This window comes from Odocoileus virginianus, chromosome 2 (assembly GCF_023699985.2).
Source record: "Odocoileus virginianus isolate 20LAN1187 ecotype Illinois chromosome 2, Ovbor_1.2, whole genome shotgun sequence".
In the NCBI taxonomy this organism is placed as follows: domain Eukaryota; kingdom Metazoa; phylum Chordata; class Mammalia; order Artiodactyla; family Cervidae; genus Odocoileus; species Odocoileus virginianus.
Window position 1 is genome coordinate 27,158,138 of NC_069675.1, and position 26,988 is coordinate 27,185,125.

General features: G+C 43.0%; 1 protein-coding gene across 3 annotated transcripts in view; it reads left to right on the forward strand.

The window, feature by feature from the left end:
* The window catches only part of PRKCE (protein kinase C epsilon), a 534,046-nt gene that overhangs the window by 353,596 nt on the left and 153,462 nt on the right, over positions 1-26,988 (forward strand). For all 3 annotated transcript variants that reach the window (XM_070477675.1, XM_070477668.1, XM_070477678.1), the window contains 4 exons: positions 3,140-3,282; positions 6,897-6,993; positions 9,576-9,775; positions 12,453-12,626. In XM_070477675.1, the coding sequence (XP_070333776.1) occupies positions 3,140-3,282; positions 6,897-6,993; positions 9,576-9,775; positions 12,453-12,626 (614 nt within the window). The remainder of the gene's footprint in view (positions 1-3,139; positions 3,283-6,896; positions 6,994-9,575; positions 9,776-12,452; positions 12,627-26,988) is intronic.

Consider the following 26,988-nt stretch of genomic DNA (forward strand, 5'->3'; position numbering starts at 1 on the left):
TTGACAGCGCAAGTATTGCATGTGTGCTAAGTTGCTTTAGTTGTATCCGACTCTTTGCAACCCCATGGACTGTAGCCTGCCAGGCTCCTCTGTCCATGGGATTCTCCAGGTAAGAATACTGGAGTGGGTTGCCATTTCCTCCTCCAGGGGATCTACCTGACCCAGGAATTGAAACAGCATCTCTTATGTCTCCTGCATTGGCAGGCAGGTTCATTACTTCTCATGCCACCTGGGAAGCCCCAGGTGCAAGTATTAATACCTTATAATAAAGTATTTCTTATTCTTCTGTCCTCCTCCTCATATCATTGTTGTCATTCATTTCACTTATACATAAGCATATATTTTCTATACATATCATATATATAAGCATAATAATTGAAAACATCATTGCTATTGTTATCTTGAAAAATTATCTGTTAGGTCAAGTAAGAATTTAAAAAATAAAAGTTTGTATTTTACCATCACTTATTCCTTCTCTGGTACTCTTCCTTTCTTTATGTAGATCTGAGTTTCTGATGACTGAAGGAAGGAAAATGACTGATAGCTCTTTCCTTCTTTCTGAAGAGCTTCTTTTAACACTTCTTGCTAGGCAGGTCTATTGGCAATAAAGTTCCTCAATTTTTATTCGTCTGAGGAAGTCTTTATTTCTCCTTCACTTTTGAAGGATAATGTCACAGGGTACAGAATTCTGCATTTTTCCCCCTCTCAATGCAGTAGGTCCGCTACATATGAACCTTGAGGTTGCTAACTTTCAAAGATGTGAATGTGTGTTCACATGACCAGTCGTGTAAGTGAGTCACATGCCTGGTATACATTGTCACGTGTGTGCTTCCTCTATAAGTGTTGTGCTTTTGTGTCCTTTATAAAGTACAGTAGTACAGTAACTTTATTTCAAGTCCAGGATGTCTAGGAGCAAGTGTAAAGGCAGTGCTGATGTAACTGTCACTGCTAAGAATCACCAGCTGTTGTACTTCACTATTATACTTTTCAAGGTACTATGGCACTACAAGAGTATAAGATACTGTACTGTAAGATTAAAAATTTTTTCTTTATTTTTATATTTGTTTTTTATAAGCAAATATTATAAATCTATTACAGTACAGTGCTACATAGCCAGTTGTGTTAGTTGAGTACCTAGGCTAACTTTACTGGACTTAATTGGATTTATGAACATGCTCTTAGAACAGAGCTAGTTCATATGAAGGGGATTTATTGTACTTTAAATAGTTCACTCTACTCTCTTCTTGCTTATGTGGTTTCCGAGAAGTCAGATGTAATGCTTGTCTCTGCTTTCCTTTGGGTAAGGTGTTATTTCCTTCTGACTTCTTTCAAGATTATTTTTCTTTATCTTTGATTTTCTGCAGCTTGTATATGATATGCCTAGATGTAGCTTGACATTGGTTTTGTTCTTTTTCATTTATCCTGTTCTTTTCTGTCATTTGTTGGTGTTCTCTAAGCTTCCTGGGTCTGTAGTTTGGTATCTGAATTTAATTTGAGGGCCTTCTCAGTCATTTTTACTTCAAAATTTTTTTTTTCACTTTTCCCTTTTTTTTTCTCCTTCTAGTATTCCCATACACATGTTACACCTTTTGCAACTGTTCTATATTTCTTAGATATTCTATATCTTTTTTTCCAGTATTTTTCCTTTTGTTTTTCTGTTTTAAAAATTTCTATTGACATATACCTTTAGCATATTAATCATAGTTGTTTTAAATTCCTGGCCTGGTTATTCCAGCAACCCTGCCATGTCTGAGTCTGGTTCTGCTTCTTGCCTTGTTTTGTTCCTTTTAATATGCCTCATATTTGTGTGTGTGAGAGAGGGATAGTCAGATGTGAAATGTCAAGTAACAGGAACAGCAGTAATAGGCCTTTAGTAACATGGTGGTAAGGTGCTGGGGGAGGGGAATCATTCTGTAGTCCTGAGATTAGATTTCAGTCTTCGTGTGAACCTGTTTCTCTGAACTATGAGCGTCATACATGTTTCTCAGGGTCCCCCCCCACCTTATATAGGACTGGATAGCTAACACAGGTTGGAGTTGGGTATTTTCCTTCCCCTAGGTTGCTTAGGATCTGATAAAGCTACAGTGGTTTAGTCTCTGATGAAACAGCTTCTTCTAAGAGCCAGCCTTGTTAAGAACAGGGAGCTCTGCTGTGTTTCAGAATTCCTTCCCTCTCTCCCTGTGATCAGCGTGAGGGATTTCTTTCTCTAATATTCACTGTGAGAACATGGTCAAACAACTGGAGGTAAAACTCAGAAAAGTGGGGGGACCCTGTGATGGGGTCAGCCTAGAGTCTTCGACAGACCGCCCACGCTGGGACCCGACGGTTCACCATTTAGGGCAGGCTTCCCTTCCCTGTGCTGGCTTTCCACTGGGTTGCTGCTTGGGAGTTTCTGTTCCACTGAGTTATGATCCATATCTGTCTCTCCCACAGGGCAGCGGTTTGCCCTGTGATGTTACTTCTCTGTTAAATCTTAAGAAGAGTTGTTGATTTTCCAGTTTGTTCAGCTTTTTACTGGTTAGGACAGAGCAACAACTTCCAAGCTCCTCACATGCTGGACTGGAGACCAAAACAGTCTCCACCTTGGGTGGAGACTGCACCAAGGTCAGCTTACGTGATACAGATGAAGCAAAAACAAAATTCAGGCATGGCCTTCATTCCTTTGAATCCAGAGTTTGGATCTGAAAGGGACCTTGGAGGTCACGCTATTCAGGCTCCTCATTTTTAGAGATGAGCTTCTTTATAGGCTGTCTACTGTGAGTATTCCTCTCTTGGGAACATTCCCACTTTACAGCAGAGTAATATATAGTGCATTGTATACAGGGGACCCATTTGGGTTCAGCATCCAAATGAACTTTATTCAGAGAAACCAGTTAAATTCTACGGTCAGTGTTCTGCTCCCTGAAAGGAAATTTCAGGGTGATTTTTATTTATCCGTAGCCTGATTATCTCTGTGAGGTGATTGATTTTAGATCTGTGTGAGGGGATGATGGGTGATTTTTTTATTTTTCTTTTTTTGTCTTCCTGCATTTTCCAAATTCTAACAAATGAACGTGTGTTCCTTTTACAATCAGAGCACAATAAGGTAACATTTTAGGCCATGACCCTTTGGAAGCCTCTCCTCCGTGTCTCCTTACAGTCTGCAAGATGAACGTTCACCGGCGCTGTGAGACCAACGTGGCTCCCAACTGTGGCGTGGATGCCAGGGGTATCGCTAAGGTGTTGGCTGACCTGGGTGTTACTCCAGACAAGATCACCAATAGTGGCCAGAGGAGGAAAAAGGTAAGTGGTTCTTGGGTGATGTTTCTGGAGCTCCATGTGAGCCAGCATCTCTGTGCTATCTTCCTGATAGTCCCTTGGAGTATAGTTCTGAGACTGCTGGGTTGAGATGCTGGACTTGAAACAGCATGTGCTTAAAGAAAACAAAGAAGGAAAAGTCATGCAGGTAACACAAAAGTCTCCTTTGATTCCAGAGGTGAGGAAAAGCCAAGCAAGTCTCGAAGTGTTGTGTTTCTTAGGGGTACATCACCTTTGAGGTAAGGATTCTGGAATTCCCTCCAGAAAAGACTCAGTTCTAGACAGGGAAGTAGCCTTATCTGCCTCCAAGACTGGCATGAGAGCAATGTTCACATTTGAACTTTGCCTCTGGTATCACTATAATGAGGATAAATAGATGAAGAGCTGGAAACACATTCTTTTCTAGGGAGCAAGCCAAGAAGATTTGTGATAGTGCTGGCACTTGGCTGCCCGAGGAATATTGTTAATGTCCCACGACATGAAACATCTGGGCCTGTCTTTGGTGACCAAAGCCCTGTCTCTATCTGTGTGACATTCCGAATGTCAGTAGGAAAAGATCCATTTGCTAAAATGTTATTTTGGTAAGTCAGGGCCCACAGATGTAAACAGTGCTAAAGATATCTCTAGCATTTTGTTTGAAGGCTCGTCCTAGCCTTGGCTCCTAGCCTAAAAAATGTAAGAGGGCTCTGAAAGAGTAAATTAACGAAAAAAATGAGAACCATGTTAACTGGGAAGAAATCCTGGTGGGGTGGTATGGGCAAGTGGCTCTCATTGCCCAGTACTTTTCTTTTTTTTTTTTTACTAAAAAAACAAGCCTGACTCTGGGTGCCTCGACAGTCTTAGCTCCTAAATGCTGTCCCTAAATTTTCCCTTGAAATACTTTCTGAAGGGCTTTGTGTTTCCCTTCTTGTTCTAGAAGCTGCCCATGCCTTTTCCCTGCTGCCTCTCAGAGGAGGCTTTTCCCTTGAATGGGAAGGTTTGGTTGTTTCCATCTTCTTAAGCATTTTCTTCTTTACCTTTCCAATAAACAGAGCTATTTTGTAAGGTTTGGAGGAAAAAACACCCTCTCCTCCTGACTAACGTGAGATTTTTGTGCTTCTGGTGGCTCTTCTCAGCTCTTGACAGTCCCACTGGTAGAAGCAGGACTTCAGTTATTGACCCAGGACATTGAAGCTACAAGCAGAATGTCAGAACCCCTAATGCTGAGGCCCCACCCAGAAGGCAGGTTAGACAAACACCCTGTGATGACAGTGCTGAACACACATATGTACGGGCTCTACAGAGAGTCCTGTTCGGCAGACATGATTTTGTTCCTTGCCAGAAGTAAACTGGTTTTAGAAAAGGCAGAGGAACCAGAGATCAAATTGCCAACATCCGCTGAATCATCGAAAAAGCAAGAGAGTTCCAGAAAAACATCTATTTCTGCTTTATTGACTATGCCAAAGCCTTTGACTGTGTGGATCACAATAAACTGTGGAAAATTCTGAAGGAGATGGGAGTACCAGACCACCTGACCTGCCTTTTGAGAAACCTGTATGCAGGTCAGGAAGCAATAGTTAGAACTGGACATGGAACAACACACTGGTTCCAAATAGGAAAAGGAGTATGTCAAGGCTGTATATTGTCACCCTGCTTATTTAACTTGTATGCAGAGTACATCATGAGAAATGCTGGGCTGGAGGAAGCACAAGCTGGAATCAGGATTGCCAGGAGAAATATCAATAACCTCAGATATGCAGATGACACCACCCTTATGGCAGAAAGTGAAGAAGAACTTAAAGAGCCTCTTGATGAAAGTGAAAAAGGAGAGTGAAAAAGTTGGCTTAAAGCTCAACATTCAGAAAACTAAGATCATGGCATCCAGTCCCATCACTTCATGGCAAATAGATGGGGAAACAGTGGAGATAGTGGCAGACTTTATTGTTTTGGAGTCCAAAATCACTGCAGATGGTGATTGCAGCCATGAAATTAAAAAAAGCTTACTCCTTGGAAGGAAAGTTATGACCAAACTAGGCAGCGTATTAAAAAGCAGAGACATTACTTTGTCAACAAAGGTCTGTCTAGTCAAGGCTATGATTTTTCCAGTAGTTGTGTATGGATGTGAGAGTTGGACCATAAAGAAAGCTGAGCGCCGAAGAATTGATGCTTTTGAACTGTGGTATTGCAGAAGACTGTTGAGAGTCCCTTGGACTGCAAGGAGATCCAACCAGTCCATCCTAAAGGAGACCAGTCCTGGGTGTTCATTGGAAGGACTAATGTTGAAGCTGAAACTCCAATACTTTGGCCACCTGATTCGAAGAGCTGACTCATGTGAAAAGACTCTGATGCTGGGAAAGATAGAGGGCAGGAGGAGAAGGGGACAACAGAGGATGAGATGGTTGGATGGCATCACTGACTCAATGGCCATGGGTTTGGGTGAACTCCGGGAGTTGTTGATGGACAGGGAGGCCTGGCATGCTGCAGTTCATGGGGTCGCAATGAGTCAGACACGACTGAGCGACTGAACTGAACTGAGAAGTAAACTGAGTTGGAATCTTTACTGTCATGGAACATTTCAGAGAAAACTCAATACCTGCCCCCTCCCCTGTATTTACGTGGCCTGTAATGAGAGTAACCAGGCATTGTCTGCCTGTCTTGGATTTGGGAGATCCTGGTGCTAAGAAGTCAACATGGAGAAAATAAGGAAGGAGCAGAGTCAGAGACTAAGAGACTTCAGTCCTGAGAGTTTTACTGCTGTGTTGCTTCTGATGCAAAAGCTGGAAAAAGTCAAGCAAACCAAGTAGTACCTTGAGTTAGTACGAGAGGATGGGAGACAAGTGCCCTTGGCCAGAAGCTGAGGGAGCTTCTACGTGGGAGCGTCAGGCTTTCTGGAGCCTGAGTTACCTCCATAGCGCCCCTTGCAAGCAGCTGATCATCCAGAAGTGATGTGTGTGCGCAGCGGGTAGATCAAGAATAAAGGGGAACAGACGTGCTTGTGATCTCCTGAGTGCAGACTTCTGCCTTTAATGGGGACTTAGTGTGAATATACCAGCATCTAGGCCAAGAAATAGACTTCATGGAGGATGTCCTGCTAAAGATTTCCTGATTGCCGACAAATATTGACACATCTGAAAATGCTTATCGAGCTTCTATTATGTGCCTCACTCTGTGCGATCTCCAGGGGCAATACAAATACTAGATAGGCTCTTAACCTTCAGAGAACCTACAGTCTACCTGAGTAGAGATCCCAAATTAAATAAAGCTGAACAAGGTAGGGAATGAATGCCAAGCAGCTGTCAAGTTGCTCTGGATGAGACAACTAGCATTGCTTGGATAGGCAAGAGAAGTTTCATGGAAGGGGTAAGGTTGAGTTTTTCTTGGAAAAGTCAGTTGTATTTGGGTAGAATAAAAATTAAACAAGCTGACATCACTTGTTTTCTTTCCTTTAATTGACAAAGGAACCCTTGAGTCTCTGCTTTCAGATGATCAATTCAGCAAGAGCTACTGTGCACCAGGGACTGCTATAGCCCCTGGCATCATATCTCGATGCTTTTGACTTTAGGGAAACTCCCCATCTCCTTTCTGAACCCTTTCTCCCCTCGTTCTCTCCCTCTCTGTAGCTCATTGCTGGTGCTGAGTCCCCACAGCCTGCTTCTGGAAGCTCACCGTCTGAGGAAGATCGATCCAAGTCGGCCCCCACCTCCCCCTGTGACCAGGGTGAGACCCTCAGATTTGCTTCTTTACCTCTGAGCTCTGTCCTTGGAAAGGCCAAGGAGTCCAAGGCTTGAGAGTGTGGCACTAAATGGCTCTGCCACCCTGACATCACTCCCAGGCAGGATAGAAGAGAGAGAGGTGGGGAGCTGTGGTTCTTTTCTTTTCTCTCGCCTATCTTCCAGCTTCCACGTGCAGGAGAGGCAGAGAGCGCAGCCCTTCTCTCACCACACTGCCCAGCTCTGCTCCCAGCCGCCATCAGCACCGCTCAGTTGAGTTGTATCTGACTTCCTTCCTCCCTGAACTTCACCATCATACCCAAAACTTGAGATCAGGGCAGGAGTCTGGAGATGGGTGGGTGGGGATAGGAAGGTGAAGCTGGCAGAGCCTGGTAGAAGCCAGCTCTGCACCTGACTCCCCTCTAGAGCTCAGCTCAGGATGTCTCCTTCTCCATCAGAATATGCTGAGAGTTATCAAAGGTTTCTGAATTCTGCAAGCATCCAAGGATGCCAAGACTGAGGAAGGATATATACATTTTAGACCTTCCCCTGTGGTAACCAGAACCAGATCTCCCTGGAAAGGGATGTTTGCATCTGCAGAACAGGAATAATCATTAACAAGTCAGAACAATAGTGCCTTGATGTTCTATAGCCCCTTTTGTCTTCCTTATCCTCATTCTTCACTCAAGCCAACTCTCTGTCTGTGCTCCCCTACTGTCCCCAGGTTACAGGGTGAGAAGTGGAAGGCAGAGAGTTAAAAAGTTTTGTCCAAAGGTCAGGAACTAAGTCAGTGGTATAGGTGAGATGTCACCCCTTATGGCCTAGGGACCCCATTCTCAGAAGCCTTGCCATGGAACCCTCGGTGGAGGTCATCACTGCAACCCAGCCCTTCTTCCCCAGAAGTAAATAAAACAGCTGCAGTGGGCATGCCAGTCCTGAGGTCACAAAAGAATTGATCTGAGTCCCTCTTCATGCTTCTCTGATTAACTTTCTGCACCTTTATACTCTGCTTCCTTTCAAAAGAGGTTTGAGCCCTTTGTAAATAATCCAGTGGTTCCCCGGGGCCTCCAAACAAGCAGATGCTGTCCCCGTCCAATGGGAGTATTTTCAGGTTTTGCTTTTTTAAGGCTGAGAGCTCCTTTGAGAGCTTCAAGGGGACAGAGTCACATGATAAAGAAACCCCAGGCAAGCATGAGGCAACTGGGTTTGTAGGCCTGGTTCCTGTCCAGCCTGCTGTCCAGCCTCGGCCGGACACCATGCCCTTCAGGACCTCTTTTTGTCCCCCGTCCGTGAAGGTACAGTATTTCCCAGCCATGTTGTGAGGACAAATAGATGTGAAAACCTTCTTAGCAAGACAGTACATTATCGTAGAACTGAAATAAGGCACAACTCCTCTTCTCTCTGTTGTAAGAACACATAGAAAGATATTTTCTTCAAGTTTTAATATCCAAGTTCTGTCTTCCAAAATTCGTTTAATAACTCGCTTACAAGTTGTGAGCAGAAACTCTATGCTGAGAGCAAAAGTTATACTTAGTTAAGAGTAAGTGATAGAAAACTGCGGAGCTGGCATGGGCATATCTGTAGACTTGGAAGCTGTCCTCACCTCTCCTCTGCACTCTGTCCCGACACATCTCAGAGAAGTCAAGCCTGCAGATCATGGAGCTTTCATAGGCCTCAGTCCTTCTGTAAAGGAGCCAAAGTTGTCTTTATGTCAAGCAGCCGCTGATCACTCCTGCTTGATTCTGATTCCCAAAGGTTAATAGTTTGTTTCCCCCCTGTGATCCCAGTTATTCACAAGCAGCTTTTAAAGTTGGATTCTGCTCAAGATGTCCACTTCTACACAAAGGAGTGTATGTCTTGGTGAATGTATAGCTAACAACAAAGTTTTCTCAAATAGAAAAGGTCAAAGGGTCACCCAGCATTATCATCCCCAGGTTAGTTCAGGTCACATACTCTGCAGCAGCGCAAGGCTATGTCATAGTTATGAAACTGCTGAGGAATTCCTGCCCCATCCAAGATAAATTTGCAACATGTCACTCTTGGGACACAATTCTTTTGTTAACGATAAGCCCACTGCTCATTTGGTTAAATAACCTTATGGAATATGGGTATTTAGAATAAACCCAGCAATAAAGCCAAATAAAGTCCCTTAGAAGGTAAACTGTGCAGTTTTCCATTAGTCATTGTTTTAATTTTCAAAGGAATCTTGAAGGGTCCCTATTGCCTTTGGGAGGCCAGGATTCCTACATTACACCTAGAACAATGCAACAGGCTACCAGCAGAAGGGGGCTTTCAGAGAGGTGGCCCGGTCCCAGAATAAAAGGCAGATCTGAAGGAGAGGATTGGCAGGGACCATGTTGTTCTCCTCTTTGTGTTCCTAGGCCTTGCTGTACATTAATTAGGTGCCAGTGAAAGTGTGCAGCGCAAATGAAGGGACTTACAGGAATGCCTCGCTGGGTCTGTTGCTCTGAAGAACCAGAGGGAGGGGTTGAGAGTCATGTGCAGGGGGAACATTTTGAATATCAGATCCTAACAGGAAGGGCTTGTGAGGTGCGCACTAACGCAATATCTTGTCACCCTTGGTCCTAGAAATAAAAGAACTTGAAAACAACATCCGGAAGGCCTTGTCATTTGACAATCGAGGGGAGGAGCACAGGGCAGCCTCGTCCACCGATGGTCAGCTGGCGAGCCTGGGTGAAAATGGTGAAATCCGGCAAGGCCAGGCCAAGCGCTTGGGCCTGGATGAGTTCAACTTCATCAAGGTGTTGGGCAAAGGCAGCTTCGGCAAGGTCTGTGGCACGCAAGGGCAGAACTGCCGGTCTGATCCAAAATTAAGTGATGAACATTTCAGCCTGGTCTGGTTATGTTTTCCTTCCTGGTTGAGTGAAAATGGCCTGAGGCCAAGCAGACAGGAACCAGGGTTCTGCTGCTCACGGGTTGCAGGACTCCAGGGTAGTCATTCCCGCTCTCTGGGATTCAGTTTTTCTCATTTGTCAAATCGGAACAGGAACCCAGTGAGAGAGCGAGCGAGAAAGCACTCGGAGCAGTTTAAATTGCTTTCTGTGTGCCTGACCTCCCATTGTCAACAGTAGTCCTGGGAGCTTTCTTCCTTTCAGAGATCCGTCTGAAATTCTGTTTTTTTCATTCATTACAAAAATTTTGGAAATTAATTCTAGCATCTCTGCCCTGAGTGAACTTGAGGCTCAGGAAATCTTACAGTGTATTACTTTGTAAATTAAATGTTATTTTAAGTGACTTTTCTGGCACTGATTAAATGTCTTTTTTATCCTCCGCCTGTGGCGAGAGAATGGGCACAGCCATCTCAGGTCTTGGATCAGGGGCCACTGCCCTCGGGGCCCTTCTCCTCTCCTGCTCCCCTGAGCCCAACACAGCGATCTGGGGCATGGGTGCAGAGTGTGCCCACTAAAGCCTTCATGGTGACCAGCCAGCATTCTGAAGGTGGGATGAGAGGGATAAAATAACCCCAGTTTATTTTAGAAGATAGGAAACTGGTTAACATTTCAGCTTAGACCCCTGATTATTCCCTGCTTATCACAAAGCCATGCCTGGGATCAATGGCAGTCACCTTTCTAGGACCTCCTAGAGCAAGGTGGCCATGCTCTGGAGCCAGGTGCCTGGCTCTGGGAGCTCCCGGGGGCCCCATGCCCTCATGCATCCTGGACTTCTGCAGGCTAAGCTATAGACCTGCTCCACTTCTCTACAGAGGAAGTAGCTTTCTGGAGCCCCCAGAGGATGAGACCTGGTTCCCAGCCATCTTACCTGCCACATTTCATCCTGAGACTGTGGCTGGCTTTGATTTAATAGCAAAAGTCATTGGTGGGATTGACTCTAATAGCAAAGGCTGAAGCAATCAAATTCTTCAGAGACTGGTTATGTAAGAAGCAGACCCGAGTCCTCTGATGAGACATAACTCTGGAATGTAAGCAGGACCTGGTTTAATTCTGAGCAAGACTCAAGGGGAAAGAAGCAGGTTCAGAGGCTCCAGGTTTCCATAGGATATAAGCAGGATGTGAACCTCAATGGCCTGGGAGCATTTGGGTTGCTTCTTCAGAAAAATTGCTGCCAAAGTTTGAGCCAGTTTTAAAGACTTTGTATTGTATGTGGGTGACAAACGTCTTCAGGGTAACATCCTGAATGCCATCATTAAGCTTCTGAGTTACTGCTCTTTAGCTCTGATGACTGAAATACTGTATTTACAAGTTATTTAATGGGAGAAAATCTTGTCACATTTGTAGGGAAACGAGTACAAAAAAATCAAATGATAGGAAAACTTTAAGAAAATAGAGCTGTTAATTCACTCTCTGGAGAAGGAATCACATTCCTGGTTTTAAAGCTATAAAAGAAATCATAAAGGTAAACAAGGACAGATTCAACTACAAAAAGATAGAGGACCTTGTTCAATAGAAAAAATAACAGAAAATCATATGGCAGGTTTAGAAAAACCTTTGCAGAAATTAAAGTGGTAGTAACTTTACATACCAAGCTCATAAGGATTCCTAAAGAATATAGTAGTATAAAATAGTAGATAACTGGACAGAGGATAATAATTCACACAAAAAGAAATTATAGTTAGAAAACAAAGATTTTTAGTTTCATTACAAGTTAAAACAGCATTGAGGAAACATTTCACACTCATTATATAAGCAAAGCTTTTTATGTGAAAGCACCACATTAGTGAATGTACATAAAACTAAAATACTTCTACATTACTAGTGGCAGATTATATAGTATCTCCTTTTTGAAAGTCAGGAAATGTACACATTTAACTCTATAATTCACTTTTAAGATTTTCTAAAGGATGTGATCTAAAAGAAAGAAAAGTTATATGTATAAAGCACCTGAAGCAATTTATCTATATAATACTTAATAATTGGATTGGAGAAGGAAATGGCAACCCACTCCAGTATTCTTGCCTGGAGAATCCCATGGACAGAGGAGCCTGGCAGGCTACAGTCCATGGGATCGCAAGAGTCAGACATGACTTAGCGACTAAACCACCAATAATTGGATGAAACTAGTTTGAAGTACATGGTTAAATAAACTGTTATAGATATACTTGAATATCAGCAACCATGATATGATGGAGACTATATAGAGAAATGCTTATGAAATAATGTTCAGTTAAAAAATCTATACTATATTTGCTGTACTCATTGCAAGTATGACAAATTATATGAACATATGAAAAATTATTAATATGTTCATATAATTTGTTTAACAAATGTGCATTGAATTTTTCTTTGCCTGGACACAGTGCTAGAGATTAAAAACAAATAAATTATAGTAGCTGTATTGGGATGGATAGTCTTTACATTTTAAATACTACAATACTATTTGAAATTAAAGATAAAATGAGTTAGTTTTTAAAGCATTTGGTATTGACTTGGGTTTCTTTTAATTTCCTATATATATATAGACTTACGGGGTGGTTTTGGTTAATTACAGGTCATGTTGGCGGAGCTCAAAGGCAAAGATGAAGTCTATGCTGTGAAGGTCCTAAAGAAGGATGTCATCCTTCAGGATGATGATGTAGACTGCACGATGACAGAGAAGCGGATTTTGGCTCTGGCTCGAAAACATCCATACCTAACCCAACTCTATTGCTGCTTCCAGACCAAGGTATGTTTAAGAGGAAGCTGGTGGACTGCCATCTGAGGGTTGTGCTGGAGGATACTAGTATTTTGACTGTCAGATAAAATTTAAAAAATCAATCATAGATCCCCTACATTCTTTTCTCAAGGACCTTGTAAAATGGAATGAATTTTACCCTTGAAAAGATCAGGGAATATTTGAACAGCATTCTCTTTTTTAAGAGTAAGGGATTTTCCACTCAAGGCTGTACTTGTGAAGGGATGAGAGGGTGATAGAAATCTTTATGAGTGTAGCTGGACAAAGAAAGTCAAATGAATAACCCTTGTGTTTGCTTCTTGGAGAAAACAGCAGACATGGTTTGTCCTTGCTCTGCTCCTAACTTTTTGTCACTTGGCAAATCACTTAAGTTTGTCGTTGCCCTCAGATCAAATGAAAATACAATAAAGGCCACCTGAACTATGTCTAATCTGTGTACCATCATATGAGGTAAAGGATGTGAACAAGTCACCACCATGGCTGGGGGTTCAATCCCTGGTCAGGGAATTAAGATCCTGCAAGCCACATGGCATGGTCAAAAAAAAAAATCCATCATGAATCACAAATTTAAGGTAGCATTTTAAAATTACCATGTAGGTGCCTAGAGACCAGAAGGTGGCAGTAAAGAAATGAAAATAATCTGTAAGCATGGAGTCAGCCATGAGGTCAGCTTTCCTCTTTTCTCCGCCTGAGAATAATTCTGAATTAATGAGAGACTTTTCCTGTATTTCTTTATTTTCCATGGTGCCTATCAAAGGCCTCACACATAGTAGCTGGTTACTCTCAGAGATGGAGGGGTGGGAGATTTTTTTTTAAATTCTCTCTATTCTTCTTTTTGCACCAGTGTGAAAATCAGATTTCAGAGAAGTAAATCTTTGGCCCACAGACACTTGGTATTGGCAGTCGAGCTACCGTCTCATCTCTGGGACTTCCAGTTTAGTGGGGACTGCTCTGATACCATGTTGTGTTACCGCATCTTCCCCTGCCCATAGCAGCTGTGCCTTATCTCTTACTATCTGAGCTGCCTTCCTAGCAGGGCTCCACATTAGCTTTCTTTCTTTGGACACATTGCCAAGAGGTCCGACATCCCGAGAGAAGTCCAGTCTAACTGTAGGGACCTTCTGTGGGGACCTGTATGTGGTAGACCTGGGGAGCCTCAGCGGAGGCTCTGCTTCCTTGCAGTGTTGGTGAATGAGGAGTGGGGTTGATGTCTTTAGGGTCAGCAGTGTTCTCCTCTGTGCATTTAGAATATCAACGCTAGGGTCCTCATTATGCGACTGCTCTTGAAGCAGAAAATGGTATCTAATGATACCGTGGGTTTCCTTTGTGGCAGAACAGTGACCAAATGACATGGAGATTTGTGTCTGAGTGGCTAGAGGGTAAGGCTGGGGAGAGAAGGGGCTTTCCTCTGTAGTTCAGAGATTTTTCTTAGGCCAATGTCAGGTGGCCACAGTTAAGGGAGCAATTCCCAAACCATGCAGTTGACCATGGCACATCTCACTTAACATGACAGTATGTTCATCTAATTTTTCCAAAGCAAATCATAGTTTAACCTCACTGAAGACCTTAGCTTACTAGTGAAAAGAATCTTATGAGGGATCATTGAATAAGCTCCCAGCCTAATGGTTAGAAAATGTGGCTTTTCCTATGGCAAGCAGCCATCATGATTTTAAAGAATAACTGATATTCACCTGACTCTGCGGTAGATTCTGGTTGTGGAGTATCAGCCAAAAGGAAGGTGATTCTCAAGTGGAGGACGTTACTCAGTAAGGCATGAGGAGGTTATACTAACTTCCACAGCAAACAGCCTTGAGTATTTACATTCTGGGTGGAGGTGTTCAAGCCAGGAAAACTCAGAGGAGAGGGTGATCCTTAGAGTCTGGAGGTGAGGAAGGAGTTGGATCCAGGCCCTGCAGAGTGGGGAGGACGGGAACAGGACTTGAGTGGGAATGGAACTGAGTTCAGGGGCCATAGTGCAGGACAGCTTTAGTTTCGCTTTTCCTGAAAAGAAAGGATGGTGTTTCTGAGCCTTCATAACCCTGTTTTGACTAAGTCTCTAACACATGATTAAGGAACACAAGACCTGCTTGCAATCCTATTAAGATTTCTTTCATTCTTGCTTAATTATGACACAGAGAGCAGGAAGAGTGTTAAGTCGGGTTTAATTATTTTTAGGCGAGCCCTTGTTGTTTGGTATGTAGAAGAAACAGCCCCTATGAAAGCATTCCTTTGAGAAGCTCCCGAGAGGCTGCGCAGGGCTTCAGGCCATGCACTACACAGCTTGCCTGACAGGACTTGGAAGTGTGTAAGGTCCCAGGTCTGGTATGGTGACCAGTGGCAATGATTGTGTAAACCCTCTGGCGCCAGTTGTGACGTCAGGTCTGGCTACTACAGCCCGCTAAATGACCAAGTTACAGTTAAATAATGTTGTGGCCTTTTCTGTGCCAAGCCCACCTGTCCTTGACTCCTGTGCTCTGATCATTCTCCATGGGATCTGAAAGGTAAAAAGCAAATGAAATGGCTCCAGTCCTTGTGAGAAAAGGCAGGAGGCCCTCAAATTAAGCCAGTATCTTCAGTTTCAATCAAATTCACACCAGTGTGTTTGACTGGAATTATCCCTATGCTCTTTGGGATGCTAGAGTCACCTGAAACAGCTGGAAAAATCTACAAAACTGTATTTAATTGTGTAGCAAACATATAGTATGAAAAGGAGGTAAAAAGACTGCCTACTCCAGTTGAGATAGAGTAGCCTCATTTCTCTCAGGCCCTCCCTCTTACAACTAAAAAAAAAAAATCCCTGGGCATAATTCTTACTTTATCAGGGCATTATGCTCTTCAAGATTGACATCAGTTCACTTCAGTTCAGTCACTCAGTCATGTCCAACTCTTTGCAACCCCATGGACTGCAGCATGCCAGGCTTCCATGGCCATCACTAACTCCCGAAGCCTGCTCAAACTCATGTCCATTGAGTCGGTGATGTCATCCAACCATCTTATCCTCTGTCATCCTGTACTCCTCCTGCCTTCAATCTTGCCTAGCATCAGGGTCTTTTCAAATGAGTCAGTTCACATCAGGTGGCCGAAGTATTGGAGCTTCAGCTTCAGCATCAGTCCTTCCAATAAATATTCAGGACTGATTTCCTTCAGAATTGACTGGTTTGATATCCTTGCAGTCCAAGGGACTCTCCAGGGTCTTCTCCAACACCACAGTTCAAAAGCATCAATTCTTTATGGTCCAAATCTCACACCCATACATGACTACTGGAAAAACCATAGCTTTGACTAGATGGACCTTTGTCAGCAAAGTAATGTCTCTGCTTTTTAATATGCGCTCTAGGTTTGCCATAGCTTTTCTTCCAAGGAGCAAGCGTCTTTTAATTTCATGGCTGCAGTCACCATCTGCAGAGATTTTAGAACCCAAGACAATAAAATCTGTCACTGTTTCCATTGTTTCCCCATCTATTTGCCATAAAGTGATGGGATCAATGCAAAGAAATAGAAAGAAACAATAGAATGGGAAAGACTAGAGATCTCTTCAAGAAAATTAGAGATACCAAGGGAACATTTCATGCAAAGATGGGCACAATAAAGGACAGAAATGGTAGGGACCTAACAGAAGCAGAAGATATTAAGAAGAGGTGGCAAGAATACACAGAAGAACTGTACAAAAAAGATCTTCACGACCCAGATAATCACAATGGTGTGATCACTCACCTAGAGCAAGACATCCTGGAATGTGATGTCAAGTGAGCCTTAGGAAGCATCACTACAAACAAAGCTAGTGGAGGTGATGGAATTCCAGTTGAGCTATTTGAAATCCTGAAAGATGACCCTGTGAGGTGCTGCACTCAATATGCCAGCAAATTTGGAAAACTCAGCAGTGGCCACAGGACTGGAAAAGGTCAGTTTTCATTCCAAACCCAAAGTAGGCAATGCCAAAGAATGCTCAAACTACTGCACAATTGCACTCATCTCACATGCTAGTAAAGTAATGCTCAAAATTCTCCAAGCCAGGCTTCAGCAATACGTGAACCATGAACTTCCAGATGTTCAAGCTGGATTTAGAAAAGGCAGAGGAACCAGAGATCAAATTGCCAATATCCGCTGGATCATCGAAAAAGCAAGAGAGTTCCAGAAAAACATCTATTTCTGCTTTATTGACTATTCCAAAGCCTTTGACTGTGTGGATCACAATAAACTGTGGAAAATTCTGAAAGAGATGGGCTTACCAGTCCACCTGACCTGCCTCTTGAGAAGCCTGTATGCAGGTCAGGAAGCAAGTCAGAACTGGACATGGAACAACAGACTGGTTCCAAATAGGAAAAGGAGTACGTCAAGGCTAAATATTGTCACCCTGCTTATTTAACTTGTATGCATAGTACATCATGAGAAATGCTGGGCTGGAGGAAGCACAAGCTGGAATCAGGATTGCCGGGAGAAATATCAGTCACCTCAGATATGCAGATGAGACCACCCTTATGGCAGAAAGTGAAGAAGAACTTAAAGAGCCTCTTGATGAAAGTGAAAGAGGAGAGTGAAAAAGTTGGCTTAAAACTCAACATTCAAAAAACTAAGATCATGGCATCTGGTCCCATCACTTTATGGCATATAGATGGGGAAACAGTGGAAACAGTGGCTGACTTTATTTTGGGGGGCTCCCAAATCACTGCAGATGGTGACTGCAGCCATGGAATTAAAAGACACTTACTCCTTGGAAGGAAAGTTATGACCAACCTAGACAGCATATTAAAAAGCAGAGACATTACTTTGTCAACAAAGGTCCGTCTAGTCAAGGCTATGGTTTTTCCAGTGGTCCTGTATGGATGTGAGAGTTGGACTATAAAGAAACCTGAGTGCCGAAGAATTGATGCTTTTGAACTGTGGTGTTGCAGAAGACTCTTGAGAGTCCCTTGGACTGCAAGGAGATCCAACCAGTCCATCCTAAAGGAGATTAGTCCTGGGTGTTCATTGGAAGGACTGATGCTGAAGCTGAAACTCCAATACTTTGGCCACCTCATGCGAAGAGTTGACTCATTAGAAAAGACCCTGATGCTGGGAAGGACTAGGGGCAGGAGGAGAAGGGGACGACAGGGGATGAGATGACTGGATGGCATCACCAACTCGATGGGCATGAGTTTGAGTAAACTCTGGGAGTTGGTGATGGACAGGGAGGCCTGGTGTGCTGCAGTTCATGGGGTCACAAGGAGTCGGACATGACTGAGCAGCTGAACTGAACTGAACTGATGGGACCAGATGCCATGATCGTAGTTTTCTGAGTGTTGAGTTTTAAGCCAGCTTTTTCAGTCTCCTCTTTCACTTTCATTAAGAGGCTCTTTAGTTCCTCTTCTCTTTCTGTCATAAGGGTGGTGTCATCTGCATATCTGAGGTTATTGATATTTCTCCCAGCAATCTTGATTCCAGCTTGCACTTCATCCAGTTTGGCATTTCACCTGATATACTCTGCATAGATGTTAAATAAGTAGGGTGGCAATATACAGCCTTGACGTACTCCTTTTCCAATTTGGAACCAGTCCATTGTTCCATGTCTGGTTCTAACTGTTGCTTCTTGACCTGCATACAGATTTCTCAGGAGGCATAAGGTGGTTTGGTATTCCCATCTCTTGAAGAATTTTCCACAGTTTGTTGTGATCCACACAGTCAAAGGCTTTGGCATAGTCAATAAAGCAGAAGTAGATGTTTTTCTGGAAGTCGCTTGCTTTTTCGATGATCCAACAGATGTTGGCAATTTGATCTCTGGTTCATCTGCCTTTTCTAAAACCAGCTTGAATATCTGGAATTTCTTGGTTCATGTACTGTTGAAACCTCGCTCAGAGAATTTTGAGCATTACTTTGCTAGCATGTGAGATGAGTGCAGTTGTGCAGTAGTTTGATCATTTTTTGACATTTCCTTTCTTTGGGTTTGGAATGAAAACTGACCTTTTCCAGTCCTGTGGCCACTGCTGAGTTTTCCAAATTTGCTGGCATATTGAGTGCAGCACTTTCACAGCATCTCTTTTTTAGGATTTCAAATAGCTCAGCTGGAATTCCATCACCTCCACTAGCTTTGTTCATAGTGATGCTTCCTAAAGCCACTTGACTTCACATTCCAGGATGTTTGGCTCTAGGTGAGTGACCACAGCATCCTAATTATCTGGGTCATTAAGATCTTTTTTGTATAGTTCTTCCGTGTAGTCTTGCCACCTCTTCTTAATATCTTCTGCTTCTGTTAGGTCCATACTTTTTCTGTCCTTTATTGTGCCCATCTTTGCATGAAATGTTCCCTTGGTGTCTCTAATTTTCTTGAAGAGATCTCTGGTCTTTCCCATTCTATTGCTTTCCTCTGTCTCTTTGCATTGATCACTGAGGAAGGCTTTCTTATCTCTCATTGTTGTTCTTTGGAATTCTGCTTTCAAGTGGGTTTATTTTCCCTTTTCTCCTTTGCCTTTAGCTTGTCTTCTTTTCTCAGCTATTTGGAAGGCCTCCTCACACAACCACTTTGCCTTTTTGCATTTCTTTGACATAGTCATAAAGAATTATAAGCATTGTACTAGCTGTTGATGTGGATGAGAAACTAAAATTTTCATATTCTAAACTTATTTTTAATGGTTGATGTTAGATTAACAGCATATTTAATATTTTCATACACACAGTAATTTCTTGCTTTAAGAATATGTGGCTTCCCTGGTGGCTTAGTCAATAAAGAATCTGCCTGCAATGCAGGAGACCTGGGTTCAATCCCTGAGTTGGGAAGATCCCCTGAAGGGGGGTATAGCAACCCACTGCAGTAAAGCTTATAATTAATTCAGTGAATATACAAGTATTTATTGGGCACCTGTTGTATGCTAGACATTACTGAGGCTACACAACTCAAAACATACTAACTCTGAATGCATAAAGGTTGCTGTTTAGTGGGGAGATAGATAAGCAGCAAGTGATGCTCTCCAGCATAGTGTCTCTTCTAGTGGAGCTCTGTAGGTGATTCATTTGAAGCTCTGCCAAAGGCTATTGGGAAGGCTTCCTGGAGGAGGTGGCACCTAACTTGACCTTTAAGCATGGGTAGCATTTGTAAAGAGGATGATGGAAAAGAGATGCTTATGACTACTTATGAAGATGCTTATGAAGATCTCCTACTCTCATTTTCATTGTGATTTTTCCAACACTAGAACTTCTACCTCAGTGTGTGTCCTGCTTTTTCCAAGGAAATGTTGATGGCTTAACAACTGCAGTGAAGGAGAGGAAGAAAGGGACGATGTTGGGAAAATGAAGAGGGGGGTTCCTGCATCTGCAGAATCACATGTTCATTGGTAGAGAGGGGAAGGCAATACTGGGAGCCTGCTTCTTTGGGCTCTAAGTTATGGGCTACTTAATGTCAGGGCTTAGGAGGAGGCATGATTTCAGGAATTGCCTCTTCTGCCTTCCCTTATCCATGGAAGGTTGGGGATGGGAGAGCCACTTAGGGCTAGGCTTGTTTTTGCTTTTTTTTTTTTTCTGGTTATTAGAAAGAAAATTCTCAGGCATTTTGAGCTGCTGAATATGATCTCCATTGTGAAATCATCCCTTCCAATGCAACCTGACTTGAGTAAATTTGTCATGATTTTTTTCTCATTCAAAATGAGAGTCTCTACCTAATCGTCCCCATCCCCGATCCTTTGGCATTTCCTGCCAGGCCTGGGAAGAAGACTCGTGGAGGGCTTGGTCAGTGTGAGTCGCTTAGCAGGAAACAGAGGGTGAACTAAATAATCTCCCTCAGCCAACCTCCCTCGCTACCCTGAGGGAAATGCAGGATGGAAAAATCCTTAAAAAGCAACCAGAGATATTTTTCAAATGAGTTTTAATAAGCTGTGTGAGCAGGGGGTGAAAACTTCTGGGAAAGGAGTGTTGATGCAGGGGGAGCATTGTGGTTTCAAGGAACTCGGATGTCTCTTGTCTCGGACTGTCAGTTCTGAAGAGCAGCAAACACGAAAGCAAAAAGCAGAGTAAGAATTAGGCCACTGGTAGATTTTCTTTTTAAAGAGGTGACTATGTCAAATTAAATATAAAAGAGCTGAGAATGAAGTATGGGTCTCTTTTGTACTAGAGCATGCCTTCCAGGGCAGTGTGGTATCGGAGTGGCTGGAGAGGCTTTGATAGGATTGACAAGTGTCTGGCAAGAGTATGTTGAGAGGTTCAATACCGTGAGATGGTCTGTGGGTCAGGCAGACACCTGGGAATCAATATGTTTGCCAATAAAAGAGAGAGCCTCCATAGTTTCTAACAAATTTCAGTGAAATGAGGTCTATGGTAGAGCGTACAGGCTTAGCGTTGGCAGAGTCTATTGCCAAAGTGATGAGACTCCAGCAAACTCTCTTTACTTCTGAAGACCATCCTGCCCTAGAGCAAGCTGGTCAACAGAGCCATGGCTTTTAATCAGCCAACAAAACATCTTCAGTGAGGGCTGCAGTGTATGCATCACTATGGGGCCTTACAAGACTTTGTGATTAGGTCTTCTGTCAGAGTAGTGGGGTTATAATTGCTGGTCACTTGAAGCCTGTGGAGGGCTGGTGGGGACTGAGATGGAGGAGGCAGTGGGGAGGAAGGAGAGAGGAGAGGAAGCGTGAGTGTGTGTGTGTGTGATGGGGAGGGGTATGTCTGTGTGCAGCAGACCCAGGGGTTCCCACCCCAGGTAGGGAGAGAGCACGGTTTTCATAATCAAGGAAGGCTTCACAGAGGTATCATAACAGGATGCATTCTGCATGATGAAAGGAAAGGCTGTAGAGTTCCTTATGGTTCATGTACCCCCTGGGGCAGAGAGATACCTGTGTGTGTATGTGTGAACGTGAAGTAATGTACGGGTAATCCAAGATGCTGCTACCTCAGGCAACTTCCTTCTTCCAAGGAAACTTTGCGTTTAAATGGGACAGTCACTTTTGCCTTCATTTCATTTAGCTCAGCTATCCTACACATTTGTGATTACATCTCTGTGAGATAAGTAAGGTCACTTCCTTCTATGGGTGAGAAAACTGAGACCCAGAGAAGTCATGCAAGTCTGTATCGGAACCCAGCTTGGCATCAAGGTGCCCTGTTGACCCTTGTTGTTCACCTACTGTTACTCTGTCTCCAACACCTCCCTCCTATCCAGGTTCCCTGCATCACATATCCTCATCTCCGAACCCCCTCCCCAGTCCCCATGTGCTGTCACACACATCAGAAAGGGTCTCAAGAGTGACAGCTCTGTTTTACCTAGATTTAGTGAGATTGGAATAAAAAAATAAAATGCCCCTTAAGCTGGTGAGAGTAGCTCAATCTTGCAGCCTGTTTCTGGAAACGTTTCTGTTTTCTGAAACTGTGAGAGGAGAGAGAGGAGGAATGGGGCATGGGTGCAGGGAACATATACAAAATGGGCTGGAGCAGGATGCAGCCCTCACACCTGCCCATTCAGTCACTATTTATTGAGCATCTACTAGGTACCCTGTGTATCATGCTGTGGCCATGATGGGGCACCTTGCCACCTGCCCAGAGATTTAGTAGTAAATTCATTGCTTTGTTCTCCTCCAAAAACCATTGGCCTTGGCCTTTAAAAATAATAGTAAGGAATTTCCCTGGCGGTCCAGAAGACTCCATGCTTCCACTTCAGGGTGCTCAGGTTCAATCCCTGGTCAGGGAACTAACATGCTACATACTGTGTGGTGTCACCAAATAATAATAATAATAATTATTATTATTTATGACAAAGAATATTTGTTAATTGTACAAATTGTGATAAATTTATAGAAGAACCGGAAGAATTGTTCTAACGACTACTAACATTTTGGTGTATATATTTCCAGTTTAAAATTACATATCTGTCTATACATATATTTTTTAAATTGGTATCATATTTTCAACTGTCTCACCAAACAGTATTTTGAAGTTATTTCTGTTGTCACAAAATATTCTTTAACCAAATGATTTCTAAAGTTCACAGTATCCGAGGGCATCCCGTAGAGAAATCCTGAATTTGGGGGCTTGCAGGTCACCAGTAAATGCTTGGCTTCCCGTGGAGCTGATGTTAGTGGTAAGTGAACCAGAAAGCATTGCCCAGCGATGCCCAAAGAGAGCATTCACCTCCATGCAGCAGAACGGCCTCCTTCTGTTTATGTTTCTCTCTTTCTGTAACATAAATTGAGTACAACTTGCAGAACCTCTGACATTGGCATCTTGTAGAACAAGATTTAAATTCCTTTGACATCATATACATGTATATGTTTGTTTAGTAGATGTTTTTTTCACTAGTGTGGAGTATGTTTACCCACCTCCTACATGATTTGCTTATTCTGCCAAGCTGTAGTTTCTGACTTAGATTTTGCGGACGTGCCTGAGGAGTTTCTGTGTGTGTGTGTATGTGCATTCACACACGCACACACACATCTGAACACACAGACCCTGGGTGTGCTGTGAAGAGAGGGCCTACGTATTCCTCCTCCTATCCACCCAGAGAAGTCGTACCTTCAGCTGCTTCTCATGTTGGTGTTCCAAGATACCATTTGAAGAAAGTATTATACTTTGGGGGGGAAAAAAGTGTAAAGCCACTGTAACTTCTGCTGACAGTTTGGAGTAAGTCTTGATGATTCTTACCTATCTATGTAGAATCAGATATATATACACAGATATCATTTCTTGAAGATTTCCATTATATATGTCCTTACGTTATTAAAATGGGCACCTTCCCGGAACTTAGGCAGAGATAGAATTTTGCAAGCAGATTCAAAACTTATTGTACATTTCTTTTATTCTCTGTGAGTGCTGTCTCTAGTTTGGTTGAATCATTAATAGAAACCACTTTGGCTCACTGAGGAAGGTTTTCCACCATAGAAAGAGAAAGATAGAGGGAATGTAGCTGGGTTATCACATTACTCCAGTGACAAGCAAGTTGACCATGAAACCCTGCTCTGTACTAGAACCTTATTGGGTGCCATTGGGAGATAACAGGAACTAGGACCCTTACGTTCAAGGACAGATGGTATAATAGATATAAGCAGTAACTTAGAATAGAGGCAGTATGTGATAAAAAGGAAGGAAAAACTTACTGAGTACCTGTTAAGTGCAAGGCTTGTGCGAGAACTAACTTCTTTAATTTTACCCAAGTCTCATGGAGTATAGGTATTGTCCTGTCTCTGGGGAGGGGAAGAAGCTGAGACTAGGGGAGCTTTGGCCAGGGTCATAGTTTAGTGATGGAGCTGGAATTCAGACCAACCATCCCCACCCTTGCCTCCTATGGGAGAGAAGGACTACTATGGATGAGGAGTGTGATCTGTGAGGAGTTAGCAGGAATTACTTCAGGGAACTTGAGGAGCAGGACACAGCAAGTTTGAGGGAGGGAGGAGTTTGACCCCAAATTTAGGGAGAGTGATGATGTGTTGTGTTGGAAAAATGGGCTCACTTTGGGAGGATATGAGAAAGACCACTTCATAAGGAGAGTTTGGCTAAGCTCTGGAGTTCTTAAAGTGTGAAACAAGGAGCTTGAACTTATCCTGAAAGTAAAGGATTCCTTGAAGGTTTTATAGGCAGTGATGACTTGAAGCAAAGTGGGGCAGCTCTGTGTGGTTTGGATTAAAGGGGAAAATAAAAAGCTGATCTACCTGTGTGGAGGTTGCTTCAACAACCCGCAAGTCAGGAGGTGGAGGAGAACTTCTGAAGGAAGAGTTGCTGTAGGCTGTTCAGTTTCCTCTCTGCATCCAGGAAGGTGGGCCTGCTTGAGAAGGAAGTGGAGCACTGCATTTAATCCTCTGGAAAATATCAATTGTACAACCCCAGGCTGGTTAGCAACAAGAACTTAGGTTGCAGCCAGTTGGGTTAAGTGACCTATCCACTTCTAAGGTGTCATTTGCCCACAGTTCAATGGGTTCATAATGTTTGAATTTAAATTAAAAGTTTCAGCTTGAAATCTAAAACCAGAGGTATAATTTATCTAACCTGTTCACCAAACAAAGCTAGTTTCCTTATTGGTTTATGTAAGGCCTCCCATATCCCCTCATCTATTGTATTTCAGAATTTATTATTTTTGTTTTTGTGTGTGTGCCTATTTTTAGATCCAAGATGAATTTTGATAGTGGACTGTTGTTTTCTACGTGGGGCATTTTGTGGAGAAGCTTCTACCCAGTCTATTTGAGATTACTCAGCTTAAGCAATGGGCTCTCTTTATATATATAATTTTTATTTGTTTTTGCTGTGCTGGGTCTTTGTTGCTGCTTGGGCTTTCTGTAATTGCAGGAGCAACTTGCTCGTGTTACACGGGCTTCTCATTGTGGTGGCTGTCTTTCTCTGCAGCACAGGATCCAGGTGTGTGAGCTTCAACAGTTATGGCATGTGGGCTCAGTAGTTATAGCTCCTGGGCTATAGAGCACGGGCTCAATAGTGGTGATGTACAGGCTTACCTGCTCTGTGCCATGTGGGATCTTCCCGGATCAGGGATCAAACCCTTATCTCCTGCATTGGCAGGCAGATTCTTTACCACTGTCCACCAGGGAAGCCCAGCAATAGGATTTTCTCATTTAACCTAAACTTTTTCTTCCAGTGGTCTCAGGTACTTCAGATAACCCTGCTGGCCCTTGATTCTTTGACTTTCAAGGTTTCACCAGTGGGTGGCTATGTCCCATTTGGCTATTTGTGTTCATATGTGCCCTCTTCATTGGTAAGGAACATGGGTTCCGGGAAAGAGGGCTTTGTGAGGAAAGACACTCTGGTTCTAGCTCTGACTCCTGCCGCTGATCCTTGATTGAGATGTTTCTCTGGGCATTGATTTCCTCACTCATAATAAAAGATTGGGAAAGTATACAAAGAGAGGAGATGACATTATCTTCAGTACAAGATTCCTAAATCTGATTCTAAAGATCTGTGAAAACTCAACTCATTGGGAACCATATCATTACAAACTAACTTGTTGATACATGAGCAAGAAAAGAACAACAATAAAATCAAATGAAAAGTGCTCTATTTAGTGTTCATTTTTCAAAGTTTAATTCGGTAAATGATCCTACCTTGATCAATGCCTTTACGTTCACAGGACTATTGTTTTACATCATGGTTCCAAATTCAAACCTGCTTTCTATGCCTAAAGGTCCCACATCAGGAGATCTACCATGAGGTGTTACAATTGTCTTATAAAAGCACAGCACAGTTTCTAGCACACAGCAGGCAGGATAAATTTTAGCCTCTGTCTTATCCACTTCTGTCTTGTTCAGTTAACAGTTTCAATATGCTTTATATAGGTAAGTCCTCCACCCCCAAGCTGGACTGAGCTTTGCCACATTTCTATTATCCTATTAGTCACTCAGTCATGTCCAACTCTTGTGACCCCATAGACAGTAACCCATCAGGTTCTCCCGACAAGTTAGCCTATAGGGATGACCTTTTCTGACCAGCTGGCTAAATGTTCACAAAACAGAGCTGAGAAACCATGGTTGTTAGATTTGAACCCCCTTATGAACCTAGCTTCATAAGGAGAAAATATACATTACCTGTCCCCTAAGCTGAGTCCAGATGTCCTTAACTACAGCTAGGGACCAGTCTCTTAACCTGTCTAGTCATGTCGCATGTGTTTCGGGAGGGCATCAAGCAAAAGAGTACCAAGAGCCATCTCTTCTCCCAAATGTCTGTGCCCAGCTAGAGGATGAATGCTTTGTTATATCATTTTTATTTCTCAGTTATAAAAGCTAGTCAGTTTAGAAGTGTGACTACTTAACGTGAAGAACACATCTGCGATTGTTTGTCCCTAGAAGTTGGGTAGCGTGTCCTTCTGACTGTCTCACCTGTGGCTTGAGCTTCGGTGGTGCAAGTGGGCCACCTTGACATTAGCTTCCATGCGGTTTCTCTGAGTGCTTTTATTTATCCAAGAGTCCAGTGGGTTCTCGCTGGACCTTTTGTCTCCTTCTTGCCACTGGGAGAGGGAGGGAGATGTATGTCACATATTAGGGCTGACTCCCCAATATGAAAAGAAAAGTTCCTGGATCCAGTAAAGAACATCTTAGAACTGCTCCCTTGGTGGTTTCACTTTGGAGGCTGCCATCCTAATTCAAGAAATGAGAGAGAGAGATAGGTCGTCCTTGGATCAATAATAACATCACCTTCCATTTCAGGGTCATCCTTGGATCAATAATAACAAAAAGAACAACAATTTATATTATTGTTGCTGTTGTTTAGTAGTACCTGTTAAATGCCAGGTTTAATGTCAAGCATTTTACATGTATTAACTTGTTTAATCTTCACATCAACCTTCTAGGTGGGAGGTCCTAGAGAGGTCCCAAAGAGAGGTCACATAGCTGGAAGTGGCAGACCCAGGCCGTTGGCTTCCAGAAACTTCATTTTGTCCTAGTTCCCAGGGGATATTAGGTTCCTG